Genomic DNA, 12,915 nt, shown 5'->3' with positions numbered 1-12,915 from the left:
TGTGTACATGGGTGTCGCATGGTGTGTACATGGGTGTCGCATGGGGTGTACATGGGTGTCGCATGGTGTGTACATGGGTGTCGGAGAAGGTGGGTGTCGCATGGTGTGTACATGGGTGTCGCATGGGGTGTACATGGGTGTCGCATGGTGTGTACATGGGTGTCGGAGAAGGTGGGTGTAGCATGGTGTGTACATGGGTGTCGCATGGTGTGTACATGTGTGTCGCATGGTGTGTACATGGGTGTCGGAGAAGGTGGGTGTCGCATGGTGTGTACATGGGTGTCGCATGGGGTGTACATGGGTGTCGCATGGTGTGTACATGGGTGTCGGAGAAGGTGGGTGTCGCATGGTGTGTACATGGGTGTCGCATGGGGGGTACATGGGTGTCGCATGGTGTGTACATGGGTGTCGCATGGTGTGTACATGGGTGTAGCATGGTGTGTACATGGGTGTCGCATGGTGTGTACATGGGTGTCGCATGGTGTGTACATGGGTGTCGCATGGTGTGTACATGGGTGTCGCATGGTGTGTACATGGGTGTCGCATGGTGTGTACATGGGTGTCGCATGGGGTGTGGGTGTAGCATGGTGTGTACATGGGTGTCGCATGATGTGTACATGGGTGTCGCATGGTGTGTACATGGGTGTCGCATGGTGTGTACATGGTTGTAGCATGGTGTGTACATGGGTGTCGCATGGGGTGTACATGGGTGTCGCATAGTGTGTGGGTGTAGCATGGTGTGTACATGGGTGTCGCATGATGTGTACATGGGTGTCGCATGGTGTGTACATGGGTGTCGCATGGTGTGTACATGGTTGTAGCATGGTGTGTACATGGGTGTCGCATGGGGTGTACATGGGTGTCGCATGGTGTGTACATGGGTGTCGCATGGTGTGTACATGGGTGTCGCATGGGGTGTACATGGGTGTCGCCCATGTAGACATCTCGTCCGATATGTACGTATGTGTGTGTGTGTGAGTTACACCACATATACTGAGTGTCTGTGGTGAAGTGTACAGGATGAGTTACCTCACTGGGGTATACTGAGTGTCTGAGGGGAAGTGTACAGGATGAGTTACCTCACTGGGGTATACTGAGTGTCTGAGGGGAAGTGTACAGGATGAGTTACCTCACTGGGGTATACTGAGTGTCTGAGGGGAAGTGTACAGGATGAGTTACCTCACTGGGGTATACTGAGTGTCTGAGGTGGAGTGTACAGGATGAGTTACCTCACTGGGGTAAACTGAGTGTCTGAGGGGAAGTGTACAGGATGAGTTACAGTGGAGGAATGATTGTGGGCTGAGTGGCGCCTGGTGAGGAACGAAGGCAGGAGTTGAGTGTCAATGAGAATTGACGAGTGACAGTAACTCAGGGTATGACAGGGCCAAGACAGTGCCAAAGACCTTCAAAAAGGGCATCCATATACATTCCAAAAGGGCATCCATATACATTCCAAAAGGGCATCCATATATATTCCAAAAGGGCATCCATATACATTCTAAAAGGGCATCTATATACATTCCAAAAGGGCATCTATATACATTCCAAAAGGGCATCCATATACATTCCTTCGAATCCACGGAAGGGGGGAACACACGAAACACCCAAAGTTGCACAAGTGCACTTTCGTATCATCATCACATCCTCAGAGTGGGTAGAGACAAGAAAGAAATATAACACTCAGGTGATATACGGGGGGGAGAGAGAGAGAGAGAGAGAGAGAGAGAGAGAGAGAGAGAGAGAGAGAGAGAGAGAGAGAGAGAGAGAGACGTAGGTAGGACGTCCTTTTGGTCAACAACTCACCCCACCCTCCCCCCAGGTCAAGTTCATCGTCATCCGTAAGTCGACGGGTGAGGTGGTCAAGGTCAAGTACGTGTGTGAGCAACCCTTCTTCGTCTTCCACCACGTCAACACCTTCGAGGTGGAGGGCCAGCTGGTGGTCGACCTGGTGGCTTACCCAAGCCCGGCCATTATCGACAAACTCTACCTGAACAAAGTCAGGATGAACGAATACAGCACACAAGACCCGCCACAAATGAAAAGATTTGTCCTTCCTCTCGTCAGCGACTTACAGGTGGGTGTTGTGTCTCGTGTGGGTGTTGTGTCTCGTGTGGGTGTTGTGTCTCGTGTGGGTGTTGTGTCTCGTGTGGGTGTTGTGTCTCGTGTGGGTGTTGTGTCTCGTGATCTACAGGTGGGTGTTGTGTCTCGTGTGGGTGTTGTGCCTCGTGATCTACAGGTGGGTGTTGTGTCTCGTGTGGGTGTTGTGTCTCGTGACCTACAGGTGGGTGTTGTGTCTCGTGTGGGTGTTGTGTCTCGTGATCTACAGGTGGGTGTTGTGTCTCGTGTGGGTGTTGTGTCTCGTGACCTACAGGTGGGTGTTGTGTCTCGTGTGGGTGTTGTGTCTCGTGATCTACAGGTGGGTGTTGTGTCTCGTGTGGGTGTTGTGTCTCGTGATCTACAGGTGGGTGTTGTGTCTCGTGTGGGTGTTGTCTCTCGTGTGGGTGTTGTGTCTCGTGTGGGTGTGGTCTCTCGTGTGGGTGTTGTCTCTCGTGATCTACAGGTGGGTGTTGTGTCTCGTGTGGGTGTTGTGTCTCGTGATCTACAGGTGGGTGTTGTGTCTCGTGTGGGTGTTGTGTCTCGTGATCTACAGGTGGGTGTTGTGTCTCGTGTGGGGTGTTGTGTCTCGTGATCTACAGGTGGGTGTTGTGTCTCGTGTGGGTGTTGTGTCTCGTGATCTACAGGTGGGTGTTGTGTCTCGTGTGGGTGTTGTGTCTCGTGATCTACAGGTGGGTGTTGTGTCTCGTGTGGGTGTTGTGTCTCGTGATCTACAGGTGGGTGTTGTGTCTCGTGTGGGTGTTGTGTCTCGTGATCTACAGGTGGGTGTTGTGTCTCGTGTGGGTGTTGTGTCTCGTGTGGGTGTTGTGTCTCGTGATCTACAGGTGGGTGTTGTGTCTCGTGTGGGTGTTGTGTCTCGTGATCTACAGGTGGGTGTTGTGTCTCGTGTGGGTGTTGTGTCTCGTGATCTACAGGTGGGTGTTGTGTCTCGTGTGGGTGTTGTGTCTCGTGATCTACAGGTGGGTGTTGTGTCTCGTGTGGGTGTTGTGTCTCGTGATCTACAGGTGGGTGTTGTGTCTCGTGTGGGTGTTGTGTCTCGTGATCTACAGGTGGGTGTTGTGTCTCGTGTGGGTGTTGTGTCTCGTGATCTACAGGTGGGTGTTGTGTCTCGTGATCTACAGGGTGTTCTTCATCAAGATTTTTCTGTATCTTACGAGGGTGTTCTCTTTGTAGGGGGTGTTCTGGTCACATAACTAAATGTTCTGTGTTCTTAAAAGGGCTTATAGATTCCCATGCATCCTTATCTACAACACCAGGTGATGTTCATCCATCCACAGACTACAATCTGCCACACAGTCTACAACCTGAATATCCAAACATCATATTTCGCTGACGATAAGATAAGAACTTTTCTTATCTGTTGTCTGGCTTGATGATCCGCTACACCAAGTGCCTTTCAATCAGTCATCATGCAAAACAAAGTCTATGTGCATAGTATACAACTTCAGCAAGGTCTATATCCATATTATGCAACTTCAGCAAGGTCTAAATCCATATTATGCAACTTCAGCAAGGTCTATATCCATATTATGCAACTTCAGCAAGGTCTATATCCATATTATGCAACTTCAGCAAGGTCTATATCCATATTATGCAACTTCAGCAAGGTCTATATCCATATTATGCAACTTCAGCAAGGTCTATATCCATATTATGCAACTTCAGCAAGGTCTATATCCATATTATGCAACTTCAGCAAGGTCTATATCCATATTATGCAACTTCAGCAAGGTCTATATCCATATTATGCAACTTCAGCAAGGTCTATATCCATATTATGCAACTTCAGCAAGGTCTATATCCATATTATGCAACTTCAGCAAGGTCTATATCCATATTATGCAACTTCAGCAAGGTCTATATCCATATTATGCAACTTCAGCAAGGTCTATATCCATATTATGCAACTTCAGCAAGGTCTATATCCATATTATGCAACTTCAGCAAGGTCTATATCCATATCATACAACTTCAGCAAGGTCTATGTCTATATCATACAACATCAGCAACATCTATATGCATATCACGCAACTTCAGCAGCATCTATACACATTTCATGCAAACTGAAGTTCTTCGAGACAGAACAAGGGTAAACCACACATGGCTTCTAAAACTTACGAGGTAAAGACAGCGAGAGTTTGTGACTTTGACAGTTGTACTGCCACCTCACCGACCCACAACCTATCTTGACTTCGTCGTACACTCCTCTCACCTCACAGATGAGCCAAGGTCACTCCAACCCACCCTCCATGTACGCTAGTGGCGCTACCCACCACAACCGTGGCACCACAACACCCCTCTCATACAGTAGTGACGCCCCTGACCCACCACAACCAGAGCACCACAACACCCCTCTCATACAGTAGTGACGCCCCTGACCCACCACAACCGTGGCACCACAACACCCCTCTCATACAGTAGTGACGCCCCTGACCCACCACAACCGTGGCACCACAACACCCCTCTCATACAGTAGTGACGCCCCTGACCCACCACAACCAGAGCACCACAACACCCCCTCTCATACAGTAGTGACGCCCCTGACCCACCACAACCGTGGCACCACAACACCCCTCTCATACAGTAGTGACGCCCCTGACCCACCACAACCGTGGCACCACAACACCCCTCTCATACAGTAGTGACGCCCCTGACCCACCACAACCAGAGCACCACAACACCCCCTCTCATACAGTAGTGACGCCCCTGACCCACCACAACCAGAGCACCACAACACCCCCTCTCATACAGTAGTGACGCCCCTGACCCACCACAACCAGAGCACCACAACACCCCTCTCATACAGTCGTGACGCCCCTGACCCACCACAACCAGAGCACCACAACACCCCCTCTCATACAGTAGTGACGCCCCTGACCCACCACAACCAGAGCACCACAACACCCCTCTCATACAGTAGTGACGCCCCTGACCCACCACAACCAGAGCACCACAACACCCCTCTCATACAGTAGTGACGCCCCTGACCCACCACAGAAGTAAGACCACAGTTATCATCATCATAATAACCCTGTGTGCTCACGCCCTTGCAGAGTGTGCCTGAGGGAGAGGAGCTCGTCCGGCTGCCGGGCACCACCGCCTCAGCCGTCAAGGTCAAGGGCAGTCAGGGCGGCCCTTACATCAGGGTTGAGGGCGCCGACGTAGGAGAGCCGGGCTTCGACATGCCCGTCATCAACCACAACCACAGCGGGAGGGCCTACCGCTACGTCTTCGGCACCGGAGCCTACGACCAGGGCTTCTACAAGAACGCGGTACGTCCTCCTCCTGAAGGAGGAGACTCCTGAACTGTTCGTCCTCCTGAAGGAGGAGGCTCCTGAACTGTGCGTCCTCCTGAAGGAGGAGGCTCCTGTACTGTGCGTCCTCCTGAAGGAGGAGGCTCCTGAACTGTGCGTCCTCCTGAAGGAGGAGGCTCCTGTACTGTGCGTCCTCCTGAAGGAGGAGGCTCCTGAACTGTGCGTCCTCCTGAAGGAGGAGGCTCCTGAACTGTGCGTCCTCCTGAAGGAGGAGGCTCCTGTACTGTGCGTCTTCCTGAAGGAGGAGGCTCCTGTACTGTATATGTTCCTGAAGGTGGAGTCTTCTGGACTGTACATGTCCCTGAAGGTGGAGCCTTCTGGACTGTACATGTTCCTGAAGGTGGAGCCTTCTGGACTGTACATGTCCCTGAAGGTGGAGCCTCCTGAAGTAATATGAATCACTAAATAATTTTTTATGTAAATGAGTGACTTTTAGTTGAGTGTTTCGTAAATGAGTGATTTTCTTTTGCGAATGAGGAACTGTGCTGTAAATTTGTGGTTGTCCTGTAAAAGTGATTGTCTCGTAAATGGCTGATAGACTTGTAAATGACTAACTTAGTTGGTAAATGAGTGATAATTCTTGTAAATGAGTGATTTTGTAAATGAGTGATAAGTCTTGTAAATGAGTGATTTTGTAAATGAGTGATAAGTCTTGTAAATGAGTGATTTTGTAAATGAGTGATAAGTCTTGTAAATGAGTGATTTTGTAAATGAGTGATAAGTCTTGTAAATGAGTGACTTATTTTGTAAATGAGTGAGTCATATAAAGATATTGTTGTCTTTAATGTGAGGTACTGAACGGTACACGTAAAACGTGATCCCCCAAACGGTACACTTGTACCTAATGTACCGTGACCTGTGAACTATGACCTGTATAGCTCCTGTACCGTGACCTGTGAACTATGACCTGTATAGCTCCTGTACCGTGACCTGTGAACTATGACCTGTATAGCTCCTGTACCGTGACCTGTGAACTATGACCTGTATAGCTCCTGTACCGTGACCTGTGAAATATGACCTGTATAGCTCCTGTACCGTGACCTGTGAACTATGACCTGTGTAGCTCCTGTACCGTGACCTGTGAACCACGAACCCCCCCCCCCCACACACACACTGGGTACCGTCACTTGACCAGTGTGTACCGTCACTTGACCAGAATGTACCGTCACTTGACCAGTGTGTACCGTCACTTGACCAGAATGTACCGTCACTTGACCAGTGTGTACCGTCACTCGACCAGTGTGTACCGTCACTTGACCAGTATGTAGCGTCACTTGACCAACGTGTACCGTCACTTGACCACTGTGTACCGTCACTTGACCAGTGTGTACCGTCACTTGACCAGTGTGTACCGTCACTTGACCACTATGTACCGTCACTTGACCAGTGTGTACCGTCACTTGACCACTATGTACCGTCACTTGACCAGTGTGTACCGTCACTTGACCAGTGTGTACCATCACTTGACCAGAATGTACCATCACTTGACAAGTGTGTACCGTCACTTGACCAGTGTGTACCGTCACTTGACCACTATGTACCGTCACTTGACCAGTGTGTACCGTCACTTGACCACTATGTACCGTCACTTGACCAGTGTGTACCGTCACTTGACCAGTGTGTACCATCACTTGACCAGAATGTACCATCACTTGACAAGTGTGTACCGTCACTTGACCAGTGTGTACCGTCACTTGATCAGTGTGTACCGTCACTTGACCAGTATGTACCGTCACTTGACCAGTGTGTACCGTCACTTGACCAGAATGTACCGTCACTTGACCAGTGTGTACCGTCACTCGACCAGTGTGTACCGTCACTTGACCAGTATGTAGCGTCACTTGACCAACGTGTACCGTCACTTGACCACTGTGTACCGTCACTTGACCAGTGTGTACCGTCACTTGACCAGTGTGTACCGTCACTTGACCAGTGTGTACCGTCACTTGACCAACGTGTACCGTCACTTGACTAGTGTGTACCGTCACTTGACCAACGTGTACCGTCACTTGACCAGTATGTAGCGTCACTTGACCAGTGTGTACCATCACTTGACCAGTGTGTACCGTCACTTGACCAGTGTGTACCGTCACTTGACCACTATGTACCGTCACTTGACCAGTGTGTACCGTCACTTGACCACTATGTACCGTCACTTGACCAGTGTGTACCGTCACTTGACCAGTGTGTACCATCACTTGACCAGAATGTACCATCACTTGACAAGTGTGTACCGTCACTTGACCAGTGTGTACCGTCACTTGATCAGTGTGTACCGTCACTTGACCAGTATGTACCGTCACTTGACCAGTGTGTACCGTCACTTGACCAGTGTGTACCGTCACTTGACCAGTGTGTACCGTCACTTGACCAGTATGTACCATCACTTGACCAGTGTGTACCGTCACTTGACCAGTATGTACCGTCACTTGACCAGTGTGTACCGTCACTTGACCAGTGTGTACCGTCACTTGACCACTATGTACCGTCACTTGACCAGTGTGTACCGTCACTTGACCAGTGTGTACCGTCACTTGACCAGTGTGTACCGTCACTTGACCACTATGTACCGTCTGCAGGTGTGCAAGGTGGATGTGGAGACTGGTCGTACCTGGATCTGGCGAGGTACGGACTCCCAGTACTTGGCCGAGCCGGTGTTCGTACCGGCTCCTGACGCGGCGGCAGAAGACCAGGGCGTCTTGCTGATCTCCGTCGCCGACGTGCGCAAGGGAGCGCCCGACTTCATGCTGGTGATCGACGCCCAGACCATGGAGGAGCTTGGCCGGGCCGAGGTCGACCAGCGGATCCCGCTCAGCATGCACGGCCTCTTCCTCCCGGAGAAGCAGCAGTGAGAGAGAGAGCGAGCTCTACCTCTACCTCTACCTCTCTCTCTCTCTCTCTCTCTCTCTACCTCTCTCTCTCTCTCTCTCTACCTCTACCTCTCTCTCTCTACCTCTCTCTCTCTCTCTCTCTCTCTCTACCTCTACCTCTCTCTCTCTCTCTCTCTCTCTCTCTCTCTCTCTCTCTCTCTCTCTCTCTCTGAGCGAGCGAGTCGTCTAGCTGTGATAATACTGGAGGGGAGAAGACTAAGGAGGAGGAGGAGGGTGTCGCTTTGGGGCGTCTGGCTCACGCGCGCGCGCGCGCGTTGCCTCTCCCCCCCCACCCCCCCTACCCCTTGCGTGTCCCAAATGCTGTGATATATTTACTCCTGACGCAGAGCTGTGTGCGTCATGACGCAGAGCTGTGTGCATCCTGACGCAGAGCTGTGTGCATCCTGACGCAGATCTGTGTGCATCCTGACGCAGAGCTGTGTGCATCATGACGCAGAGCTCTGTGCATCCTGACGCAGAGCTCTGTGCATCCTGACGCAGATGTGTGCATCCTGACGCAGAGCCGTTCAGATCCTGACGCAGAGCTGTGTGCAGCCTGACGCAGAGCCGTGTGCATCCTGACGCAGAGCCGTGTGCATCCTGACGCAGAGCTGTGTGCGTCTTGACGTAGAGCTGTGTGCATCCTGACGCAGAGCTCTGTGCATCCTGACGCAGAGCCGTGTGCGTCCTGACGTAGAGCTGTGTGCATCCTGACGCAGAGCCGTTCGCATCCTGACGCAGAGCTGTGTGCATCCTGACGCAGAGCTGTGTGCATCCTGACGCAGAGCTGTGTGCGTCATGACGCAGAGTTGTGTCCTGCGTATTAACAGGTGTTCGGTAGTCATGTTATTGTTGCGAGACACATACGCCTGAGTACTCCTGCTGATGCGTATACCTTCAGTACTGACCATACGCACGTCCCTACGCACGTCCCTACGCACGTCCCTATGGCCATGAGTCTCCTCATGACCACACACACACACACACACACACACACACACACACACACACATACACACACACACACAAACACACACACACATATATACACAGACACAGACTGACAGACAGACACACACACACACACACACACACACACACACACACACACACACACACACACACATACACACACACACACAAACACACACACACATATATACACAGACACAGACTGACAGACAGACAGACACACACACACACACATCCTCATACCTCCATATATGAGGACCTGGTCGCTCTGAGGGTCATGCAGAGGTTACGCAAATCAGCAGGGGATATATTCAATGTCATATACGCATTATATATCAGATATATATCATATATATATATATATATATATATATATATATATATATATATATATATATATATATATACATACATATATATATACATTTCACCTATAGTCTTTCAAGACATTTTTCTTGATATAGGGCATTTTGTTCGTGATATATCATATATTCCCATGACAGTCCAGTCCAGTCATGCCATAATTGTGGGTCACTTTAGTTCGTGGTCAGTGTAGGACGTCATTATTTAGTGCGTGACGTCGTTACACTCTCGACCAATCAGGCTCGACCATCGGCTTGTGACGTCAGGTGGAGGTGTGGCCAACGCAGGAATGTTCTATAGCACAGGTGTTGGGGGTCATGAGTCTGTCACATGTGTCTTATAGCACAGGTGTTGGGGTCATGAGTCTGTCACAGGTGTCTTATAACACAGGTGCTGGGTCATGAGTCTGTCACAGGTGTCTTATAGCACAGGTGTTGGAGTCATGAGTCTCTCACACGTGTCTTATAGCACAGGTGTTGGGGTCATGAGTCTCTCACAGGTGTCTTATAGCACAGGTGTTGGGGTCATGAGTCTGTCACAGGTCTTATAGCACAGGTGTTGGGTCATGAGTCTGTCACAGGTATTATAGCACAGGTGTTGGGTCATGAGTCTCTCACAGGTGTCTTATAGCACAGGTGTTGGGGTCATGAGTCTGTCACATGTGTCTTATAGCACAGGTGTTGGGGTCATGAGTCTGTCACAGGTATTATAGCACAGGTGTTGGGGTCATGAGTCTCTCACAGGTGTCTTATAGCACAGGTGTTGGGGTCATGAGTCTGTCACATGTGTCTTATAGCACAGGTGTTGGGGTCATGAGTCTGTCACAGGTATTATAGCACAGGTGTTGGGTCATGAGTTTGTCACAGGTGTCTTATAGCACAGGTGTTGGGGTCATGAGTCTGTCACAGGTGTCTTATAGCACAGGTGTTGGGGTCATGAGTCTGTCACAGGTGTCTTATAGCACAGGTGTTGGGTCATGAGTCTATCACAGGTGTCTTATAGCACAGGTGTTGGGGTCATGAGTCTGTCACAGGTCTTATAGCACAGGTGTTGGGGTCATGAGTCTGTCACAGGTGTCTTATAGCACAGGTGTTGGGGTCATGAGTCTGTCACAGGTCTTATAGCACAGGTGCTGGGGTCATGAGTCTGTCACAGGTGTCTTATAGCACAGGTGTTGGGGTCATGAGTCTGTCACAGGTGTCCTATAGGACAGGTGTTGGGTCATGAGTCTGTCACAGGTGTCCTATAGGACAGGTGTTGGGTCATAAATCTGTCACAGGTGTCCTATAGGACAGGTGTTACAGATGTGTGGAGGCGTTGTCGTCACACACCCGCGTCACAAGAGCCTGTTCGCTTGTCACACGCATTTCAGGTGTGACAGATGTGTTGACGTGTGTCACATATACCCTGCCAGCTGCCTAACCCTGGCACACCTGTCACGACAGGTGTTCGAGCCTGGTAGGGCAGCAAAGCACGGGTTCGAGTCATCACCTCTAAAGTGTTCCACAATTGGACTTGCGGACGAATCGAGACGGACGACGCGAACGCACCGATTCGGACGCTGGGCGTGACTGTCACGTCATCGGTGACGTCATAGAGCGCCCCGCCCCCCCCCCCCTCCCGTTGACCAACGACGGACAGGGAGGCGCTAATGACGTCACGGATGACATCACCCGCCCATTTCATTCCAGCCCCGCGAGGGGGCAGTGCTGGCCGCTGGGGCCGGTGTGTCTGGACACAAGGACCAGGCGGAACTCACTGTGCTCAAGGGCGTTCCATCTGTTATCATTATTATTATTATTATTATTATTATTGTTAAATAAAGATAATCTCTTGATTTTGACTGTGATTCCAACCAGCCACCCTGTTACGTATACTGAGTATACTGCACACCATGTTACGTATACTGAGTATACTGCACACTATGTTACGTATACTGAGTATACTGCACACCATGTTACGTATACTGAGTATACTGCACACCCTGTTACGTATACTGAGTATACTGCACACCATGTTACGTATACTGAGTATACTGCACACCATGTTACGTATACTGAGTATACTGCACACCATGTTACGTATACTGAGTATACTGCACACCATGTTACGTATACTGAGTATACTGCACACCATGTTACGTATACTGAGTATACTGCACACCATGTTACGTATACTGAGTATACTGCACACCATGTTACGTATACTGAGTATACTGCACACCATGTTACGTATACTGAGTATACTGCACACCATGTTACGTATACTGAGTATACTGCACACCATGTTACGTATACTGAGTATACTGCACACCATGTTACGTATACTGAGTATACTGCACACCCTGTTACGTATACTGAGTATACTGCACACCATGTTACGTATACTGAGTATACTGCACACCATGTTACGTATACTGAGTATACTGCACACCATGTTACGTATACTGAGTATACTGCAAACCATGTTACCTATACTGAGTATACTGCACACCAGGTTACGTATACTGAGTATACTACACACCATGTGACATAAATACTGAGTATACTGCACACTATGTTACATATACTGAGTATACTGCACACTGTGTTACATATATTGAGTATACTGCACACTGTGTTACATATATTGAGTATACTGCACACTGTGTTACATATATTGAGTATACTGCACACTGTGTTACATATATTGAGTATACTGCACACTGTGTTACATATATTGAGTATACTGCACACTGTGTTACATATATACTGAGTATATTTCCCACCGTGTTTACATATACTGAGTATACTGTCGTGGATAGTTTATAGGGAAGTGCAGATTGGAAACCATGCTTGGACTACTGCTTCTGTGGTCAACTTTGGGGAAAATGCTGAAATATGACAAAATAAAGTTTATCATGATAACTGATAACAATAAATCAATCATCTATCATCGGATAATTAGCGGTGGTTCATTCCGCTGTTCCAGTGATTTAGCTGAATCTTGGGAGTAGCTAAGGTTAGCGATCCTGACTGTGACGCATCCACGGGCGCCCCGCGCCAAGGGCTTGAGCAGGGTATAGGTTCGAACCCTAGTTACGGCAGTCGGTCTACAGTGTGTGTGTGTGTGTGTGTGTGTGTGTGTGTGTGTAAGCCTAGCTATATTGGATATCGTCAAGTCATTTGCATAACATACAAACCAATTATTACTTCATGCTATTGGAAAAAGCATTTATATTGTCGTACTACCCCATTTGCCTGTGGCCATCTGGGTATACTGTAGCGAAGAAGCAAATTAAA

The 12,915-nt window shown here is 49.4% G+C and overlaps 1 protein-coding gene and 1 long non-coding RNA gene across 19 annotated transcripts in view; one reads left to right on the top strand and one right to left on the bottom strand.

The window, feature by feature from the left end:
* Positions 1-11,471, top strand: part of LOC139762688 (carotenoid-cleaving dioxygenase, mitochondrial-like) — a 67,476-nt gene extending 56,005 nt beyond the window's left edge. Inside the window, exons 7-11 of one of the 18 annotated variants that reach the window (XR_011715769.1) lie at positions 1,820-2,074; positions 5,169-5,387; positions 8,009-9,939; positions 9,983-10,008; positions 10,254-11,471. Coding sequence is in view for 1 of the 18 variants with exons in the window: in XM_071687649.1 (XP_071543750.1) it covers positions 1,820-2,074; positions 5,169-5,387; positions 8,009-8,281 (747 nt within the window). In the remaining 17 variants the exon portion in view is untranslated. Of the gene's footprint in view, positions 1-1,819; positions 2,075-5,168; positions 5,388-8,008 lie in introns of all 18 variants that reach the window. The other 17 variants (XR_011715774.1, XR_011715768.1, XR_011715770.1 and 14 more) reach the window with 17 other exon arrangements.
* The window catches only part of LOC139762809 (uncharacterized), a 171,212-nt gene that overhangs the window by 134,545 nt on the left and 23,752 nt on the right, over positions 1-12,915 (bottom strand). The gene's annotated exons all lie outside the window — the stretch shown is intronic.

This window comes from Panulirus ornatus, chromosome 44 (genome assembly GCF_036320965.1).
Source record: "Panulirus ornatus isolate Po-2019 chromosome 44, ASM3632096v1, whole genome shotgun sequence".
Lineage (NCBI taxonomy): Eukaryota > Metazoa > Arthropoda > Malacostraca > Decapoda > Palinuridae > Panulirus > Panulirus ornatus.
Note: the sequence above shows the minus strand (reverse complement) of the source record. Positions and strands in the feature narration are given on the sequence as shown.